Genomic DNA, 20,428 nt, shown 5'->3' with positions numbered 1-20,428 from the left:
ATATATATATGTATACCTAAATAACACTAAGATAGGTGCAATTTAATAAGCAAATGTCTCTAAAATAGTAACAAAATTAACAATAAAAAAAAGTTATATAATATCCAAACAGTAGTAGCATAATAGTGAAATGGTATTAAAATAGTGAAAAAATAACAAGAAAATAGCAAATAAAAACAGTAAAAAACAACAAGGAAAAGCAGTAGTTTTTTTTTTTTTTGCATATTCAAGCCGGGCTCGGGCCAAAAAACCTTACCTGAGGCCTAGCTTGTTTTCTAAACAAGCCTTACTTTTTTTCCTAAGCCCATTTTTCAACTCTATACTTTTATCTAAACTCTCTAATTTTTCGAGCTGGCTTACAGGTGTAATCATACTTTAATATAACAAGAACATTTTCATAACTGCTTTGAAAAAATAAATTATAGAAAATAAATTAATTTTATGATGTTTAAATGATTTTGCATAAAATATTTGATAAATTTTCTTAAACCTGTTTTTATTTTTAAATTATTTTCAGATAAACAAATGTTCAAAATTCAAGAAATAAAAAATTTAATTCACCACTAAATACAAATCAACAGAGACAAGCATCCAATATACTACCAAGTTTGAAATATATTTACAAAATAAGATTGGAACTGGGATCTTAACTACCTGCAAAATTAACATATTTGTCAAATCTGATTCCAACAGAAATCTTGATTTGCAAATTAGAACACCATCGTTGATCAGCCCATTATATATTTGCCTGAATTTTGTATAAGCTAGCTTCTCCTGTTCACATATTCCCCATACCACATTTCAATAACCTTTTAAACCCTATAGCTATTAGCTATCGCACTAAGCTTATTCAATCTCAAAAGAAAGAAGCCATGGCAAAATCTCAATCAATATAAAACCATTACCAAATACCATTCTGAACAAGACTTGTAAAACATAAAATTACAAATATCAAATTGTAATCAACTTTAGGAGAATCCTTCAAATTCAGAAAACGTTGTTACTCAATAAAATCATTCAATCACGTACCATCCAAAACAACAATAATCTTAGTGACTTGCTATTATTGACACCAAATCCACTACTAATGTTTTGGTATTTCTGATTTTATCCTATCACCTATCATTGCATAATATCTGTTAAAAAATATTTACTTTTAAATTTTCAAGTCACCCACTTTTATTCACATTCTTTTTTTTACTGATTTGTAACTATCTAATCCCAAAAATATAGTGTTAGTCACCTGCATGACACGTGACATCATATTCCCTTATAAAACCCCCAAAACTGGCGGGAATATCCCTCTTCTCCTCTCCCAAACCCCCCTCCATTTCCCATCACTCTCCCTCTCTTCACTCCAAAACGACACCAAATCATGAACAAGGGCGGCAACCCACGGAAGAGGCCACCACCGCCTTCTTCACACCAGCCATCTCCGGCTTCGAAGCACCAAGCGACGACTCCGACGCCTCCCCCACCGTCGACGGAAGAAGATTTCGTCGACGAAGATGTCTTCTTTGACGAAACCCTTATGGGGGAAGAAGACGTGGAATCCCTAATTCTACGCGACTTCGAGGAACGTCAAGCTCTCGCTTCTCGTCTTTCCAAGTGGGCTCGCCCTCCTCTCTCTGATGCCTACATTTCCCAGTCTCGTAGCATTGGTAAGTTTACGAAGCAAATATTTTGCTGTAAATGTTTGATTTTTAAGTTTTTTTGGGGGGAAATTTTGAGCTCTGCCTTCTTCTCTTGCTTCTGTTTTAGTTTTCCAACAATTGGAGATTGATTATGTGATTGGAGAGAGTCATAAAGGTTTGCTGCCTGATTCTTCTGGTCAAGCTGCCATTATCCGAATTTTCGGGGTTACTGGAGAAGGTATTTATTCGAGAATCTTTTAAGTGATATTAGCTGCTAAGAATACTAAAAACATATAATATTACTGACCGTGCCTGTTATTAATTTGAAAGAATCCCAAATTGTACATTTTATGTCAATCTGATGAATTGCTTATATTGGCAACTTGTAGGACATAGCGTTTGTTGTCTTGTTCATGGATTTGAGCCGTATTTCTACATTAGCTGCCCTCCAGGAATGGGTCCCGATGATATCTCACATTTTCATCAAACGCTTGAGGTATTTGGTTTTACCACTTCCTCAGGTTATGCATTTACCTTTTGCGAGTGGCTTCTTAATTGTTTCAGCAACATGGTTTCAGGGTAGGATGAAGGAGATGAACAGAAACAGCAAGGTACCGAAGTTTGTTCGACGTATTGAATTGGTTCAGAAAAGAAGTATTATGTATTACCAGCAACAAAAGTCTCAACCTTTTCTCAAGATTGTAGTGGCATTGCCAACAATGGTTGCTACCTGTCGTGGTAACATTCCTGATTCTTTTGTATGGTATTTATTCTGTTTGGGTTTCCTTCACTAAATGAAATGCCTTATTGTAGTTGAAACTATTTTTAACTTACTTTTTTCTCGACATGAAATCTTAATCATGTACATAATTGACTATCTAGAGAACTGCCTAGTTCTTTTTATATCTGGAGGCTTGTTAATTGCCAATAATTTGCAGGCATTCTTGATAGAGGCATACAAATTGATGGCCTTGGTATGAAGAGCTTCATTACATATGAAAGCAATGTTCTTTTTGCACTGCGTTTCATGATTGATTGCAATATTGTTGGTGGTAATTGGATTGAGATACCGGCTGGTAAATATAAGAAGACAGCAAAGAATATGTCCTACTGCCAATTGGAGTTTGATTGCTTGTAAACACTTTTTTGGTCTATTAAGAGCATTTCAACTATTCCATTGTTGTTTCTTTATCCTCCTGGTTTAATTCTCTTCCCTTATTGTTCTTAGGTATTCAGATTTGATTAGCCATGCCCCTGAGGGGGAATTCTCAAAGATGGCTCCATTTCGCATATTGAGTTTTGATATAGAGTGTGCTGGTCGCAAAGGTCATTTTCCAGAGCCTTCTCATGATCCTGTAATCCAGGTCTTATTCCTCTGTTCAAGTCACCCATTTGATTTGGGAAAAATTGGAAAAATGTTATTAACTATTAAGTTTGTTCATGGGATCCTAGTTCACGTTGACGAAGGATTGATTGAAAACTAACCTATCATTTTCTTTCACCAGCTCTGAAGAAAATTTTTGTTTCTTTCTAGGTAGCAAATCTAGTTACTTTGCAAGGAGAAGATCAGCCATTCATTCGTAATGTCATGACCCTTAAGTCATGCTCCCCAATAGTTGGTGTTGATGTAATGTCTTTTGATACAGAAAAAGAAGTCTTGCTTGCTTGGAGGGTACTGATTTTGTCTTTAAAACCTTCTCTGTTTTACTTCAATACTTAGGCATAAAAAAGAAGTTATCCATTTGTTCATATTACTGAACACCATGAGTGAGTCTTCTTTTTAATCTTAATTGTTCATGACATGTTTGATATGTTTGAAGAGATTCATTAAGCAACTTCCTGATTCGCCCCTGTTCTACCTTTATGTTTGTCTTCTTGTATTTCATTCGATAAATCATTTAAATTGAATCAGAAAACTGCCAGAAATGCAAGAACCAGGAAAACAAATGCTTTTTCAAGCCAAATATAAAGCTTTCATTTCTGCAATTCACCTAAGCACTGCAGAAATCATCAAAATATTATCAGTAACCCTAAGTATATCTCTAGCAACCTACTTCTTTAAGTGTCAGTGGCTCTTAAGCTGATATTATGATAAATTTCCATTTTACAAAACCGGTTCCTTGAAGAACATAGGCAATCTCACATCAATCTCGTATGAGAAGAAAATGTTTCTTTTGCTTACACTGCACCTTTTTTAATGAGAAGGTTTTGCTTGCAGGAATTTATCCGTGAAGTGGACCCTGATATTATAATTGGATATAACATTTGCAAGTTTGATTTGCCATATCTTATTGAGGTAAATGAAAAATTAACTTCAGTTTTATTCTCCATGAATGTTGCTGCAGCAAAGGTTTCTTTTTGGTTCATTATGTAGGGTTTCCTTTATTTGTATAGGAGTTGTGTGATTGAACCATCTGACATTTAATCTTCTGGTTAACAGAGAGCACAAACACTTGGAATAGCAGAGTTTCCGATACTTGGCCGCATCAGGAATAGTAGGGTTCGTGTAAAAGATACAACATTTTCTTCTAGGTAAAGTATCTGTTATGGGTGTTATTCTTATAATTGCTGCTGTTGTTAGCCTTATTTTCTGCTAGATTTTTTTTAACTGGCTTGTTATCTAACATTGCAATTGCAAAGAATACTAATAATCTCCACATCCTTATAAATTAACTTGTTTCTCCTCATTGCCTTCCCTTTTTTGTTTTTGAAACTATTAATTTACTCCTATCAAATTAGAATTTCTTGTTCCTGCATAATTTCTGATGGTGAAGTTAGTTGCTTCTGTTACTAAAGAAGTGTTAAAAAGTTTTGCCTTTGTAAGGCTCTGTTTCATACAAGGCTATAACCCGAAGGGTCATATGAGGAGCTTAGTGTGAATCAATCTTGTATTCATTTTCCTTTAGCTGCTTTCATCTATACCCTTACTGAATTCACTTGTCACTAATTTTCAGAGTGAGGTTATAAAAAAGGAAAGTTATGTTATCTGTAACTTACTTCAACTATTGATCGAATGCGTTTAACTGAGCGTTTGTTACTTTGTTTCATCATACTTCCTGCCCTAGCATAAATAACTATTGTGGGTTTCCTTCCAGTTTCTGGTTGAGTTAAGAGTTACTTTCCTGTTATATATTCTGGTTATTGATGCTGGCTTGTTTTACAGACAGTATGGAACTAGGGAGAGCAAAGAAGTTACTGTGGAGGGGAGAGTTCAATTTGATTTGCTCCAGGTTTTATGCATGCAGTTTTTCTACCTTATGAGTTTTTAATTTTTATCTGAGTTCAAATGATTCATATTTACAAATTTGTTAGCTTTGTTTCTTTTTGTTGTAGGCTATGCAAAGGGACTACAAACTAAGTTCTTATTCATTGAATTCAGTTTCAGCACACTTTCTATCTGAGCAGGTTAGAATTTCTCTTCTAAGATTATGGCCTACTTCTGTAATCATGTTTTAATAGTTAAAATATGTTGTTAGATTCTGCTATTGGTTCCTAGGGTTAATTTATTCCTAAGGGTTCTTTTGCAGATGTGTTTACCTTTCAACATTTGTTGTTTCCTTTTGTTTGTCACTCTTCTCCAAAAGTTGAACTCAAGTTTTGTCCTTGCATTGCTTTTGTGCAGAAAGAGGATGTTCACCATTCAATAATATCAGATCTTCAGAATGGAAATGCTGAGACTAGGAGGCGTCTTGCTGTCTATTGTTTGAAGGTGCATAGTTGGTTTTAGTCTAACTTGCAAAACTTGAGTGCATAAACTATTATGGTTGTAGATTCTTTTGACTTTTTTTATGTCTCATCAGGAATTTAGAGGCTAAAAGAAACTTGAGTCCATGTCCTTATTGTTGGATAGAATTGTTTACTTGACTTTCATTTTGATTGATTATTGTTAGTGATTGAATTTAGTTTGATTTTCTCTTTATCTTCATGTGTATTCAGCTCATTAAATGCCTGAGCCTCTTGAGACATTTGTGATAGTAGCTCCCATCTAGTTGGTTTCATAGAAATGGCTATCATTTAGTTTTTCTATGAAGAGCTTGTTAGGTGTCTTTTGGGCCATGCTTTTGTATCTTTCTTTTCTGATACAAGGGAGGCAATGCCCAGGGAATAGGGGAAGGGATATTGCTATGGGCATCAAACCCCAGCTTTGTAGAAGTCTACCTCCTAAGTGAGGTGGGTGAAACATTTGGTGCTAAAGCCCAAGTTCCTTTTGCATTTAATTTACATACATAATATATTACCCAGAGTTGTATTTCTACAAGTATTTTGAGTTGTTCAAGACATGAGCCTTCTGCTAATGGTTATTCCAATTTCTTTACAGCTAAGATATATAAGATGTTACCAGCATCAGCTATAGCTTCCATTCTAAAATCCTACCTTGTGATCTTTATTTTTTGATCTTATATGTCTATTACATCAGCAGACATTATACTCTACTCTTCAGAGTGCATTGGTTGAGTTGAAGAACTTAAGTTTCTGATCATCTATGACTGAATCAGTATTCTCTTTCTTGTATGGTTGCAGGATGCTTACCTTCCCCAAAGGCTTTTGGATAAACTAATGTATGTTTACAATTATGTTGAGATGGCTCGTGTCACAGGTGTGCCTATATCTTTTCTTCTTTCTAGAGGACAAAGCATCAAGGTTTGTACAATTTGTAAGTTTCCGTGGATGAATCAAGTGATTAATAGTTCAAATTTAAAATCTTTGTTGATTTTTTCAGGTACTTTCTCAACTTCTTAGGAAGTCGAAGCAGAAGAACCTTGTTATTCCAAATGTCAAACAAGCAGGATCTGAACAGGGAACGTTTGAAGGTGCAACTGTAAGTTTGTTCTCAAATTTCTTATGCTTGTAACTTTTTGCCATCTAAAACTACAGCTACCTCACTAAAATATTAAACAGACATACATATCATGTTGATGAACTCTGTTTCAGGTGTTGGAAGCGAAAGCAGGATTCTATGAAAAGCCAATTGCAACACTGGATTTTGCGTCTTTGTATCCATCAATTATGATGGCATATAATTTATGCTATTGCACATTGGTGATACTTCAAATTTATCTTGCTTTTGCCATCTCGTTCAGCTGTTATTTTATGTTACTTTTATTTATGTTCCTTTTTGTCTGATCAATAATATGTGGGACTTTTGGGCAAATTCTGATCTTGGATGGTCTTTGTGAAGGTGACTCCTGAAGATGTTCGCAAACTCAACCTCCCACCAGAATGTGTTAACAGAACTCCGTCTGGTGAAACATTTGTTAAACCAGAGCTACAGAAGGTTATATTATTAAAATGTCAATTTTGTCATGGACGATTATTTCCTCTATAAATAAGTAAACTTTAGAGGTTTTATTTTATTTTCTTGTTGATGAATACCGAAAATCTAACTGATTAGAAGAATGAAAATCTTCAGGGGATACTTCCAGAAATATTGGAAGAGCTATTAGCTGCTCGTAAACGAGCAAAAGCTGATTTGAAGGTGATTACAATAATTTTATTTTAATTGCACAGTTCTGCTTCCTATTGGTTCTATATTGTGCCATCAAAATATTAAGTCTTCTCTTGGATTTCTTCTTTGCCTCCATTTCTTTACTCATATTCTTTATATGAATGTAGGAAGCAAAGGATCCACTTGAGAAAGCTGTTCTAGATGGCCGACAGCTGGCCTTGAAGGTAGGATCATTACTTTTTTCTTATCATCCGTTTTCAAATGGTAATTATTGCATTCAGGGGTTAAAATAAATGTTTCCATGTATGCTTTTCATTACTTTGATCTGATTTATTATTTGTTTCAGGTAAGTGCAAATTCTGTATATGGATTTACAGGAGCTACTGTTGGTCAGTTACCATGTTTAGAGATTTCTTCGAGTGTTACAAGCTATGGTACAATAAAATGTTCTTATTAACAGCACTGCTAAAAAAATTCCCTTCCCTATAAATGATTTAAAATGCATTATTCTAGTTTTGTTTGATCTAACATGTTGTTTGCCTTGTAAAGGTCGCCAAATGATTGAGCACACCAAGAAGCTTGTTGAAGATAAATTTACAGTGCTAGGAGGCTATGAACACAATGCTGAGGTAAGTCATCCCAAAAGCTCTAGTTATAGGATCATTTAAAAAAAATAGTTTCTGATGCATCCATAACATGGATCATCTTTCCTTTCATATTTATCTATTTCAGCTTCCCCAAGTTAAGGCTGCTTTGTCTTACCTGGTTCTTGGAAGTTTAATTTTCTCGCCTGGCCAAGGAGATTAGAATGATACAGTATTTGGGCCTGCATATGTGTACTTATTGTTGCTTGATAGTCTTGCATCACATTATTGTTGCGGATATTGTGGCAGAAATCATACTAAATAATTTTTTATAATCAGGTTATATATGGGGACACAGATTCGGTGATGGTACAATTTGGTGTGTCTGATGTAGAAGCAGCAATGAACTTGGGGAGAGAAGCTGCAGAACACATCAGTGGAACTTTTACAAAAGTAAGACTTCTTTTATAGTAAATAGTGCCACATCTTTTAAAATTGAAGAAACCCTAATTGCCCAGTGTTTAAATAGGAAGGGGAAGTGTTCTGCAACTGTCTGAGCCGTAATGTGTTACACTTGGTTATAATATTCTGGTCAGCTCTCATCTTTAATCATAATGTAAACGTGGCGGCTACCTCTAGGGCCATGGATGTTAATAATCTCATTCGTAGCAAATTATCACTTAAAGTTAATTTTTGTGTTTTTTGTCAACTTCTGGTTACTTCTTGGTTTATCTGTTGTTAATATTGTCTTCATTTTCTGTTCTTTTTTTTTTTTTTCCTTTTTCTATATTGGTTTGGTGTTTTTAGCCCATCAAGCTAGAGTTTGAGAAGGTTTATTATCCCTATCTTTTGATTAGCAAGAAAAGATATGCTGGTTTATATTGGACAAATCCACAAAAGTTTGACAAAATGGACACTAAAGGTAAACAAGAAACCTCAACCATGTGGACTTCTGAAATTTTCATTGAACTTGAATGCTAATTCATCTTTCATCATGAACAGGCATCGAAACTGTTCGAAGAGACAATTGTTTATTGGTCAAAAACCTTGTAACTGAATGCCTGCACAAAATACTGATTGATAGAGATATTCCTGGTGCAGTTCAATATGTCAAGAATACCATTTCAGATCTTCTCATGAATCGGATGGATTTGTCACTTTTGGTTATTACTAAGGTGACAAGAGTATCCTTTATTCCTGGTTTAATGATGCTTTAGTCACTGTGAAGATTTTGTAATGCTTGGTCTAAATTTGTGTCTGTCTTTATTTTAGCTGTTTGTTCCTGCTCCTATGTACAGGGTCTGACAAAAACTGGAGATGATTATGAGGTAAAAGCTGCTCATGTTGAACTTGCTGAACGTATGCGCAAGGTTTGTATTATGCTTTTTCTTGGTATATTTCAGCATGCTACGTATAATATATGTTTGAGGTACCTAATTGTAATACTTATATATATGGTGGTAGCATTGTCTTCAGATGACTTATGTTTAATTTCTTTAGATACTTGTTAAACAGTCTAATATTGCATGTGCTTACTGTAAGTTTTATGCTGAGTTTGCATGTTATCATATATTTCTAGATAATTGTTAGATGCAATAATGATTGCTACTATTTTTCAATTTCTAAATGAGATAATGCGCTGTTGCCTTTACCAGATTTCAGTTGTAGTTGCTTTCTTCTAAGGCCGCCTGTTTGATATCCTCTATAAAATGCTGATTGATATTAGAGCATTAGGATGAACTTTTTCTCTATACTTGACAGCGAGATCCTGCGACTGCTCCAAATGTTGGGGATCGGGTGCCTTATGTCATTATTAAAGCTGCAAAAGGCGCCAAGGTAATCTTGTTGATGATTTTTTCATAAAAAAATAGAACTATTGCAAATGATTGTATTATTTATATATCCTGGTATCAAATACTGTCTATGAATTCAGGCTTATGAGAGGTCAGAGGACCCAATCTATGTGCTAGAAAATAACATCCCCATAGATCCTCAATATTACCTTGAAAATCAAATTAGCAAGGTTGGTTTAGTGGTTTAATCGTTTCAGTTTAGTCTATGACAAAATTTTCCCTTGTTTTAACAATTGTATTAATGTAACAGCCACTTTTAAGAATTTTTGAGCCCATTTTAAAGAATGCTAGCAAGGAACTTCTCCATGGGAGTCACACAAGATCCATTTCCATATCAACTCCGTCAAACAGTGGAATAATGAAATTTGCAAAGAAACAACTTAGTTGTATTGGCTGCAAAGCGCTAATTTGGTATAAATCTACTTCATTCTATTTTTTATATTTAAAGGATCAGTAATATTTTCTGTAAAGAAATTGAGGATCCTTGTTTTATGATGTTTGCTTTTTACTATTTCTGAAGATGATCAGTGTCTCAATTCTTACGATTTTGTGCTTCATAAGCCAGGTTTTCTATGCTATTTTCAATGTCGAAATGCTTTCAACAGACTTCCCCTCAATTGATTTTTCCATAAAATGATCCCCCCCCCCCAGATACACACACTCTTAACTTTGAAAATTGATTGAACCTAGAACGGCCTTTAGAGAGGTCTTGCAAAATACAAAATATGCATTGGGAGATGTATAGGTGTAAAAGTTCTTAGAAGTATCTGCAAGAACTTTATAGGGTCCACCTGCATATTGATTACTGCACATCATGCAAATATATGGCATATCTTACATGTATAAATACCATTTGGGTTTTCCCTCAGCAATTCAGATCGAACACTCTGTTCACACTGCAAGGGAAGAGAGGCAGAACTTTATTATAAAACAGTTTCTCAAGGTGTGCATATTTTTCCTTTACTGTTTTTCTGAATTAAAATAACATTTTTTAGAACTGGAGGAGCCAAAGGTCTTTTGACATTATGATTGTATGAAATGATTGCAGTGTCAGAACTTGAGGAGCTTTTTGGGAGGCTATGGACACAGTGCCAAGAGTGTCAAGGCTCTCTTCACCAGGATGTGCTCTGCACTAGGTTTTACCATCTCCTTTCTCTTTGTGACTTGTGATGAATAATGTTAATGCTGTTTTAGTTTGACAATTCATTTTTCCTGGAAAATCCTTGGTAAAACCAGGATCTTGCAATGCATTAGTGTAGTAGCGCTCAACCAATATAGAACCATGCAGATTATGTGCTTCTTTTTTTTGGAAAAGAAAGGGAATGACAGGCTGCCTATTAAGTGTGACTGCATCTTATTGCTTCGTCCTTTCTTTATTTTAATTATAAACTATGTTTTATCATGTTTACAGTCGGGATTGTCCAATATTTTACCGGAGAAAGAAAGCACAGAAAGATATGGTAGAAGCCAAGCGGCAGTTGGACCGGTGGAACTTTTAAGTCTATAACAGGTTGTTTTCAGCTGCTCAATAAACGCATCTTCCCGTTAATGAGCATTTCACAGGCTGTGTATGGATTCCCTGGTATCTCAACAATTGAGTCAAGAAAACCTCTAGAGTGTTTCTATCCCAAAGTTTAAAGTTAAAGATTAGAAACCAGGCGGAGCTTCTCTTTTTTGAAATAAAGAAAGTTGAAAATCTGGACATAAAGCTTTATCAGTTAAGATTCTTCAGTTTTCCTTTAAAGCTTCTGTTCCTCAACGCCTTTACGAATTGCAGGTTTTGGCTTGTGCAATGTTGAGCGATGTCAGCATTTTCTGAGGTCTATTTTCAATTTTGCTGTATCACGGTGTGCAGTGGTGCATGTAATGCTAATGTGCTATTATCTATAATCTTTTCCGTATTTCAGTGCACAAAATCCCTACTTTGTATCATTACATGCATTAAGTTGGTGGGTAGGCGATGCTGCAACGTGTTATATTCCCATTACCTATTATGATACATGTTTATTCACCTTGTTTTTACTAGATTTGATAATTTGTATGTATGTCTAGTCACATCATAAATTATTAAATATGTCAACATCTTAAAAATGAATACTATGTTTATTTATATATAAAAAAGGTAGTTACCTAAATTTGAGGTAATTTGCTGCGTTAACCTTCCATGTAATGGTAGTAGTTAACTTGAGGTTTTCAACTCCTTAACATATGTCCTAACAAATATATATATATATATATATAAAGGTTTAATTATTTCTTTGGTCTATGTTCTTTGCATTTTGAAATTTAATTTTACTCTTTGTTTGATTTTAAAATTAAATGTCTATTTATAACACTTCCGCTGAATTTTTGTTAAATTTGAATTTCACATTTTAATCTTTAAATATTTGGTTTAAAAATTAAAGTACAATCTGAGACAATAAAATTTAACAAGTCAATTAATAGTGTTGAATTGGATTTTAATTGTCAAATTAGACTAGTAGGATGATCAAAAGGGTGCAGGGACGGGGACACAATTAGACCTATATAAAAAATAAAAATGTTGTAAATAATTTAAACTAATTAGGACCATCCATTCTTATATTTAAGAAAAGCTTTATATGTTTGAATCTTTTTTTTTTTAAAAGAATATTTTGAAGACTAAAACGTGTTAGTTGCACAAACTTAAGGGGCAATTCACCGGAGAAGAGCAAGTTTCAACCATTTAAGAAAGAAAAAGGAAAATTTTGAAACAAACCTACTAAATCTCAACTCTAAAGTTTCTAAAACATAACTTTTGAAATGTATTTCTTTTACTTTGAATTCTCATCTAATTTAAAATTAATTTAAATTGATAATACTATAAAGGAATTGTGGTTTTTTTTATCGATGATAAATTTGAGACAAATATATTAAAAATTTAAAACAAATCATTAATAAATTAATGAATAGCTTTAAAAATATTAAAAATAAAATAATTATTACATTCTCTAATAATAGGTTGACAGTACATGGAGTTAAAAATATATAAGTTTTTCTATGACATTACAAAAATTGACTAATCAAAATCAACGGTTATGATGTTTTTCACCACCTCAACGCTCAAACCCTAACACCTCCTTACCCTCCAAAAACAAAGTAAAACTATCAAATTTAAAATCTTGAATGCTCCCTTTTATCCTCTTTTTCACCAAATCTTGAATCCAGGAAAAAAATAATATCTTTTTTTCTTCACTCTCTTCAGATCTCAGCTTTTTCCATCCCTTAACTCATTTCTCCATCAACTTTTCTTTCAATGTATGCAAAATCCCATCTTTTTTCTTCCCTTTCAACTCATAGAACCATCCTCAAAAATCCCATTTCCCCCCCTTATTTTAGTTTCTAATATCTGTCTTTCCTGTTTAGAGATTACCATATTTTCTCTCATTCAACTCCAAAAATTTCCTCCTCCATCAACTTTCAATGTATAAAATAAACCCATTTTTTTTCACTTAATATGAAACTTCCCCATTTCCTCAAAATCCAATCCATTTTCGCACTTTGTTCCAATCTTTATAACCCCATTTCCTCAAAATCCCATCTTTTTTCCCCTATGTTCAATCTTTGAAATCTCATTTCTTAGAAAGCCTTTTGTTTTTTTTTTTTCCTTCTCAGTTTTGAAAATGAGTAATTCTCAAGCACCCAAATCAACAAAACCTTCAAAGGTTTCAACTTTAGCTCCTCCTTCAAACCCTGTTAAACCTTCTTCAGTGTCATCTCACCTTGCAATGGTAGAGCTAAAGCAAAGGATTTTGACCTCACTTTCCAAGCTCTCTGATCGTGATACTTACCAAATTGCTGTTGAAGAACTTGAAAAGACCATCCAATCTCTTTCTCCCGAATCATTTCCCATGTTACTCAATTGCCTTTTTGATTCTTCAAATGATCCAAAACAAGCTGTGAAGAAAGAATCTTTGAGGTTACTTTCAGTGCTATGTAATTGCCATGGTGAATTGGCAGCTTCCCATTTGACTAAAATCGTTGCCCACATTGTTAAAAGGCTGAAAGATGCTGATTCTGGGGTGAAAGATGCTTGCCGCGATTCAATAGGGGCGCTTTCAGGGCAGTATTTGAAAGGGGAGAGTGGGGGGAATATGGTGGGATTGTTTGTAAAGCCATTGTTTGAAGCAATGGGGGAGCAGAACAAAGGGGTACAATCTGGTGCATCGACGTGTATGGCTAAGATGGTGGAATGTGCATCTGATCCTCCTTTGCCTGCTTTTCAGAAACTGTGTCCAAGGATCTGCAAGCTGTTGAATAACCAGAATTTTATGGCCAAGGCTTCCCTTTTGCCAGTAGTGGCAAGTTTGTCACAGGTTTGTGTATTGCAGTTGTTTTGTGTTTGATTCATAAGGATATTGATGATTTATATTGTTGGTTTTGTGGATGTCAAGTATCATCTTAAATGAATATCTTGTAGTTTCTTTATTGTTTACTTTGTGCTTGTTTTTTTGGCTGGTATTGTAGATCTTGTTCTATTTGATCATGTGAATTAGGTAGCTAGGTGGGGAATAGATATGGAAAATTCCACAAATAGGAACATTTTTTTTTTGGTCAAAAAATAGGAAAAGAAAATTGAAGTTCTGTAAATTTATGATGATCGTGTAGGTGGGAGCAATTGCACCTCAGAGCTTGGAAGCATTGCTGCTAAGCATCCACGAATGCCTTGGGAGCACAGATTGGGCGACGAGAAAGGCAGCTGCAGATTCTTTAAGTGCATTGGCACTGCATTCAAGCAACTTGATTGCAGATAGAGCATCTTCGACAATAACCATACTTGAGGGTTGTCGCTTTGATAGGGTAGCTTTTTGGTGTCATTTTTCTTGCATGCATACATACTTATATATATGTATATTACTTTGATACATATTTTGGACATGACTGGTGTCAGACCATGACTTTGATACATATTTTGGACATGACTGGTGTCAGACCATGTACTTTCTTTTCTTCATTATATGAGTTGATCTGGTCACTTTGCTTCGGGAAAACATGCATATCCTCCACATAGATTTCCCTTTTTTTTGTAGGAACTTGATATAATTAGAAATCCTAGGGTTAATTGTGTGACAGAATATAGACTAATAGAAAATGTGGGTTTGGACTGTATGCATCCATGCTTTCTAGATTGGTTTTCAAGGGACTTTCAGCTAGCACATTATGATTAAGCAAGGTTAGGATTGAAGTCCTTTCACTATCATCTCTTCTAATGGTGCAGATATGACAGATTTACATTACTCAACACTGCCTCATGGAAATTTTATTCTATTGTAACGTTTAATCATTGGTCAACCAGATGAAACCTGTGAGAGATAGCATGACAGAAGCATTGCAATTATGGAAGAAGATTGCAGGAAAAGGGGAAGATGGAGCTGCAGATGACCTGAAAGCCTTGTCTCATGGTAAGTGTGTCAGTTAAGTGTTACGGGTTGTCCTTCTGATGTGTAGGTCATTCATCTTATTGGATTAAACTTGTTTCAATGCTGTAGATGGTGACAATATTCAGTCAGCTGAATCATCAGAAAAGAATGGCTCCAAAGATCCAAGTGCGGGTGATAAAAAAACACATACTTCAGATTCTGTTTCTGAAGGCAAAGGTGGAAGCATTATTGACAAAGCAGTTGTAATTTTAAAGAAGAAATCACCTGCATTAACAGACAGAGAGTTGAATCCTGAATTCTTTCAGAAACTCGAAACAAGGGGTTCTGATGATTTGCCAGTTGAAGTAGTTGTTCCTCGAAGATATCTTAATTCTTCAAACTTGAAGAGTGAAGAAGTGTCTGATCCAAATGGTTCAGACACGAGGAGGAGATTGAGTGGTGTGGGAGACAATCAGACAGATGATTTTCATGCATCTTCCAGCAGCAAAAACCGTAAAATAGAGAGAGGAGCTGCTGGTATGCGAGACAAATGGCCTGAAGAGAAGATAAATGGAAACGACCTAAGAAAAAGGGCAACTGATGCTGATGACAGGATAGATGTAAATCAAAGGGAGCCATCTGGAAATCGTTTGGGTTTCTCGAAAGTGGGTGGACAGTCTGAAGGGTCCTTCGTTAGCAACAAAGGAAGTTGGGTGGCTATCCAGAGGCAGTTAGTGCAGCTGGAGAGACATCAAGCTCATCTTATGAACATGTTGCAGGTATTTCTCAGTTAAGCACCTACGAACGCTTCCAAAAGTGCTCTTTTGATTGATTAGATTCCTTGTTATGTTGCAGGATTTTATGGGTGGTTCTCATGATAGCATGGTAACTTTGGAGAACAGAGTTAGGGGACTTGAAAGAATTGTTGAAGACATGGCTAGGGATTTATCAATATCATCAAGCAGGAGAGGTGGTAACTTCACGGCAGCATTTGAAGGACCTTATAATAGACATTTAGGGAAGTATAATGGTTTTTCTGACTACGGTTCCAAGTTCAATGGGCAAATTCCATTTGTTGAAAGATTTGCCCAATCTGACGGAATTGTTCCAGGTGTGAGGGGGAGGGGACCTTCTTGGAGATCTGAAATGCCTGATGATTGGGATTTCCCTGCATTTGGTGCTTCCAGAAATGGGCAAGTTGTATCAAGAAGAGCTCCAGCTAGCAGTAGCCGGGATAGTAGATCTCCCAAATCGGAACATGAGAGTGATCAGTTTGGTGGCAGGAGAGGTTGGGATAAAGGTCCTGGGCCTGCGAGGCTTGGTGAAGGGCCTTCTGCTCGAAGTGTATGGCAAGCATCAAAAGACGAAGCTACCTTGGAAGCAATTCGTGTAGCTGGGGAGGATAGTGTAGCATCTCAATCAGGACGTGTTCCTGAATTGACTGCTGAAGCTGTTGGCGATGATAATGTTGGACCGGAGCGAGATCCTGTCTGGACTTCTTGGAGCAACGCAATGCATGCCCTTCAAGTAGGTGATATGGACTCTGCCTATGCAGAAGTTCTCTCTACAGGGGATGATCTCTTGCTTATAAAGCTGATGGATAGATCAGGCCCTATGGTTGACCAACTATCAAAAGAGATAGCAAATGACGCCTTGCACTCTATTGTGCAATTTCTTATGGAGCAAGATTTGTTTGATATTTGTCTATCCTGGATTCAACAGGTATGGATTCTTCATCTTTGAGCCATTTACTTCAAGCTGCTCTATTTAGACATTTTCTTTTATAAGTTTACTATAATAAAAATTTTCCTGTAATTATTCAGCTGGTCAAAGTGGTGATAGAAAACGGACCTGATGCATTGGGTATACCGATGGAGTTGAAGAAAGAGCTTCTGTTGAATTTACATGAGGCAGCTTCCACGATGGATCCACCAGAGAATTGGGAAGGCGCAGTACCTGATCAACTTCTATTACAATTGGCATCTGCCTGGAAAATTGAGCTGCAACAGTTTGATAAGTAAATCTGCTGGTTTTGGTTTTGGAATCCTGTGTTGTTCTTGCAAACTTCATGATTATGTTACTCTGGTTCGGCGCATATATATTACATGATGTAAATTTGAAGTGAAAGAAAACTAGCATCAATGGTTGAGGCTACTTATACATTTTGTATATCATGTAAGATAGTGGCCTCTGATATAAATGTAAATGTACGTCTACTTGACAATGCCGGATATCGCAGAAAAGCTTTAACAGCTATTAATTTCAGTCTTTCTTATGTTTCATACAACCAAAGATCAAGCTCTGTAGGAAATTCAGAGACCTCACTGCAACATGAAGCAGTGCACAAATGAGACTTGCTAATACAACTATCCAACATTGTATTTCATTTTAGTAACACCACTACCATGCTTTATTTATATGGAACTGAATGAAGGGAGATAATAAAGTTTTAAACAATGTAAATAATGATAGAAGCTGAGATAGCATTATATCATCTATGCAAAATTAACGGGGTTAAAGTTAAATACATAGTTGTGGGCTCGTGTGTATATATCCAATCTCATATGCAAAACTTATACTGAATCAAATGTATAGATTGACTATGGCCCGGTTTTCTTTAGCTGTCTTCTTTGCTTGGATTTCTTCCAAGCTTCTATGCTGCATTTAGATTAGAAACTATTCTTTCAAGCCTGGCAACCCGAACTTCAAGTGTGGAAGCTATCATGTTGACTTCAAAAGTACTACTGCTTTCACCATTCTTGCTGATGTTATCTTTACTATACATCGAACACTCGAATTCGCTCTCAATTGCTTCTCTCCTCACTCTTGCTGTTTCTTCACTTTGATCTTTGATATCTATAGCCTTTTGACCTGGCGTCATGGAAAACTCCATCTTTACAGATCCTCCAGTATCTGCCGTTGAAGATGAGTGACCTTGAGCCTTAACAAGAAAGCAATTATCATGACCAACTGGTCTAGTAGTGACATTGCCTTTCTGTTTAGACACTTCAAAAGCTTCAGGTTCAAGTTCAATAAAAAGCTCAGGTTTCACAGTGATTAATTTGGGAAGGAAACCGGGAGGAATTCTGACCTCATTCTCTCCCTTTTTAGCTTTCACCCATGGAATTTGTCTCGGCCTCTTCCTTGAACTTCTTTTTCTCTGCACTATACCCTTTATCACATCTTGCTGAACCAGCATTGACACCATCTTCCACCATTCCAAGTATCGGACAGTCACGTCAGACCCGAAGAAACGAGATGGGATATACAATTTTCCACCATTAATTGGCCTCAGGTAATTGTTCCAAGCGATTTCCGGAGACTTATTGGACCGAGCAACATGAGATGGTACATCTTGATCAATTCCAAACTGCATTGCTACTCGATGCGGCAGGTACTGTTGTATGCATCCTGGTCCTAATCCAACCAACTCCGAAGGCCTCAAACATAGAGCAAAAGATACTAATTCTTTAATCAAATTTCTATCAATTGATACCCACTCTTCTTTCTCGTAAAATTCAAGACACTGCCTGTTATTAACAACTTTAGCATAAGGCCTCCAACCAAAAGTGTCGCCTGCTGAATCCAAAACCATCCTCACATTTTCAACTTTCACAAATTTCACACTGTTCCATCTAGCTGATCTGGGGTCAAACTCTTGGATCACATTAGGCTTTGGCTGCAATGCTGGGAACCTTTCCCATGCCCAAAGTTGAACCAACTTCATTGGTGAACAAAGTGTAACTTTCGACACACAATCATCAAATTCAGCACTCTTATATTTAGTTGAATCAGCAATGGTTTCTTTCAATAAAGTCAAGTCCCTGTAAATGCTAGCCACAACTTGGCCCCTAGCTAAAAGACATGCAATTGGAAACACGCTTTTACAAATGAATCCAACAGAATCTTGGAAAACAAACCTTGTGAACCACCATGAAAGAAATGCTCCATGCTCAATATCTCTCCCGCTTCCTATAAAATAATCCATCCACTCTGTTAGAAAGATCTTTCTCCATGTATCCCCTCTGATGTTCTTGTGTTCTGTAACCAGTTTATCTTGAGCTTCCCTGAGTTCTTGGCTATCACCAGAGAATGTAACAGGGAAGCCTACAACAGAGTAGCCTCCCAAAATCAACACATTTTCTAAAGAGATTGTTGCTTCACCCCAAGGGAAGATGAAAGTGTTGGTTCCAGGGTTCCATTTCTCTGCTAAACCGATAACCAAATTATAATATCTTTTGGTCGAGTAAGTTGAGCTCATTATTGCTTCAAAGATACCAGCCTTCTCCCAGATAGGTTGGTACACGGGACGCAGGATATCAATCCAAAAAACCCAAGCCTTTTTGGGGTTGCTCCAACCAGTGAAGCTGACCTTTAAAGGCCACTGTTCAGGGCAGAAACTGTCGTGTAGAGAAGAAGGGGAAAGTGGAAAAAGGTCTGGGATTGGTTCATGAATGGAAGATAATGTTGGTTTAAGAAAATGGGCTGTTCTTAAACAGGGTTTTCCATTGGCAAAAGGTGAAACCATAAGTTCTTCCCTTTCTTCAACAGTGGTTTCATTTTCAATTTCATTACCTGTTGGTTCCACCATTGCATCCAATGCTTCACACTAGTTACCGACTCACTTTTTTGAAAAGAAAAAAGATAGTATCACTATCATTATCACTCTCAGTAGACAAGCAAGTCTTGTTTTCTCTGCTTGCTCATCAAGAAAAAATGAAGGACAGTGTAAAATTTGGATGCTGCGTTCGTTGATCATAAACCAAATTACGCCTTCTTCTGTTGTTCTGCAAGTAAGTTATTTTAAGGGTATTCTGGTAATAACGTCTCCTTTTTAGCGTTAGATTTAAAGTGAGAGAAAGAAGCTTTACCAGGTATTCATAATGTTAAAAAAACATTACCTAAATTATACTTGAAATAGTAAACACCATTAAGGTTGTTAATATTTTTATTGAACACATTCAAAGTAAATCACGTATATATAATAATAACAATTTTTTGTCTCACATTTTTCACTCCTCCTTAGAAACAATAAAGTTGCTTTCATTTATTATTTTTATTATTATTTTATATTTTCCATGAATTTGTTCTCTTTCTACGTGCAGGGCAGTTATGATTAACCAAATCCCTTTTCTTCATTATTGGGTCAACTATCCCGTCTTAAACGAGATGAATCGACCAACACTACATTAAGTTTCGCCTTGTTTGATCCTGGTATTTCAATGTAAATCCCTTTCTTTAACTTAATGGTTGAATTTCATATGCGTGCGTTTAACTTGCATTTTGAATGATTTGTCATTTTATTTAGAATATTAATATATAATTGAATAGAATATCTTTAGAATCCGGGAGCAGCAAGGCCCGGTTGTATCATTCGAGACCTTGAGAGTGATTGGGTTAGAGGGATGATGAGACATATTCCAAAGGCCACCAGTTTCGAAGCCAAATTATGAGCCCTCGCCTGATGCCTTTGGCATAAACTGCCTTGAGATTGAATTTGATATTAATTTCGTTAATAATGCTAGTCTTCATA

At 35.8% G+C, this 20,428-nt stretch overlaps 3 protein-coding genes across 5 annotated transcripts; 2 read left to right on the top strand and 1 right to left on the bottom strand.

Annotated features, from left to right (window-relative positions):
- Positions 1-1,307: 1,307 nt before the first annotated feature.
- LOC105783639 (DNA polymerase delta catalytic subunit) lies at positions 1,308-11,542 on the top strand. Of its 3 annotated transcripts, XM_052626767.1 has the most exons (32): positions 1,308-1,661; positions 1,762-1,872; positions 2,024-2,130; positions 2,213-2,372; positions 2,573-2,768; positions 2,863-2,998; positions 3,169-3,306; positions 3,853-3,930; positions 4,075-4,166; positions 4,798-4,864; positions 4,968-5,039; positions 5,257-5,343; positions 6,156-6,275; positions 6,355-6,453; positions 6,567-6,674; positions 6,814-6,909; positions 7,045-7,110; positions 7,248-7,304; positions 7,427-7,514; positions 7,630-7,709; positions 8,004-8,117; positions 8,194-8,255; positions 8,522-8,586; positions 8,667-8,839; positions 8,963-9,034; positions 9,426-9,500; positions 9,598-9,687; positions 9,768-9,928; positions 10,387-10,460; positions 10,566-10,653; positions 10,929-11,027; positions 11,295-11,542. In XM_052626767.1, exons 1-31 carry the CDS (start codon positions 1,376-1,378, stop codon positions 11,014-11,016), a joined length of 3,306 nt encoding a protein of 1,101 aa, XP_052482727.1. In that variant the 5' UTR covers positions 1,308-1,375; the 3' UTR covers positions 11,017-11,027; positions 11,295-11,542. The 3 variants fall into 3 exon arrangements, with proteins under 3 accessions (XP_052482727.1, XP_052482726.1, XP_052482728.1); XM_052626766.1 differs by having other exon boundaries at positions 10,929-11,542; XM_052626768.1 differs by lacking the exon at positions 8,194-8,255 and having other exon boundaries at positions 8,472-8,586; positions 10,929-11,542.
- Positions 11,543-12,637: 1,095 nt separating this feature from the next.
- Positions 12,638-17,160, top strand: LOC105783512 (microtubule-associated protein TORTIFOLIA1). Its single transcript, XM_012609013.2, has 6 exons — positions 12,638-13,851; positions 14,144-14,335; positions 14,832-14,937; positions 15,025-15,674; positions 15,751-16,617; positions 16,719-17,160. Exons 1-6 carry the CDS (start codon positions 13,159-13,161, stop codon positions 16,914-16,916), a joined length of 2,706 nt encoding a protein of 901 aa, XP_012464467.1. The 5' UTR covers positions 12,638-13,158; the 3' UTR covers positions 16,917-17,160.
- On the bottom strand, positions 17,129-19,683 carry LOC105783513 (uncharacterized). The gene has a single exon (XM_012609014.2). It carries the CDS (start codon positions 19,484-19,486, stop codon positions 17,549-17,551), a length of 1,938 nt encoding a protein of 645 aa, XP_012464468.1. The 5' UTR covers positions 19,487-19,683; the 3' UTR covers positions 17,129-17,548.
- Between the last annotated feature and the right edge of the window lie 745 nt (positions 19,684-20,428).

The sequence above is a fragment of the Gossypium raimondii genome, chromosome 13 (assembly GCF_025698545.1).
Source record: "Gossypium raimondii isolate GPD5lz chromosome 13, ASM2569854v1, whole genome shotgun sequence".
Lineage (NCBI taxonomy): Eukaryota > Viridiplantae > Streptophyta > Magnoliopsida > Malvales > Malvaceae > Gossypium > Gossypium raimondii.
The sequence above is the reverse complement of the archived record's forward strand: the minus strand, read 5'-3'. Positions and strand labels throughout refer to the sequence as shown.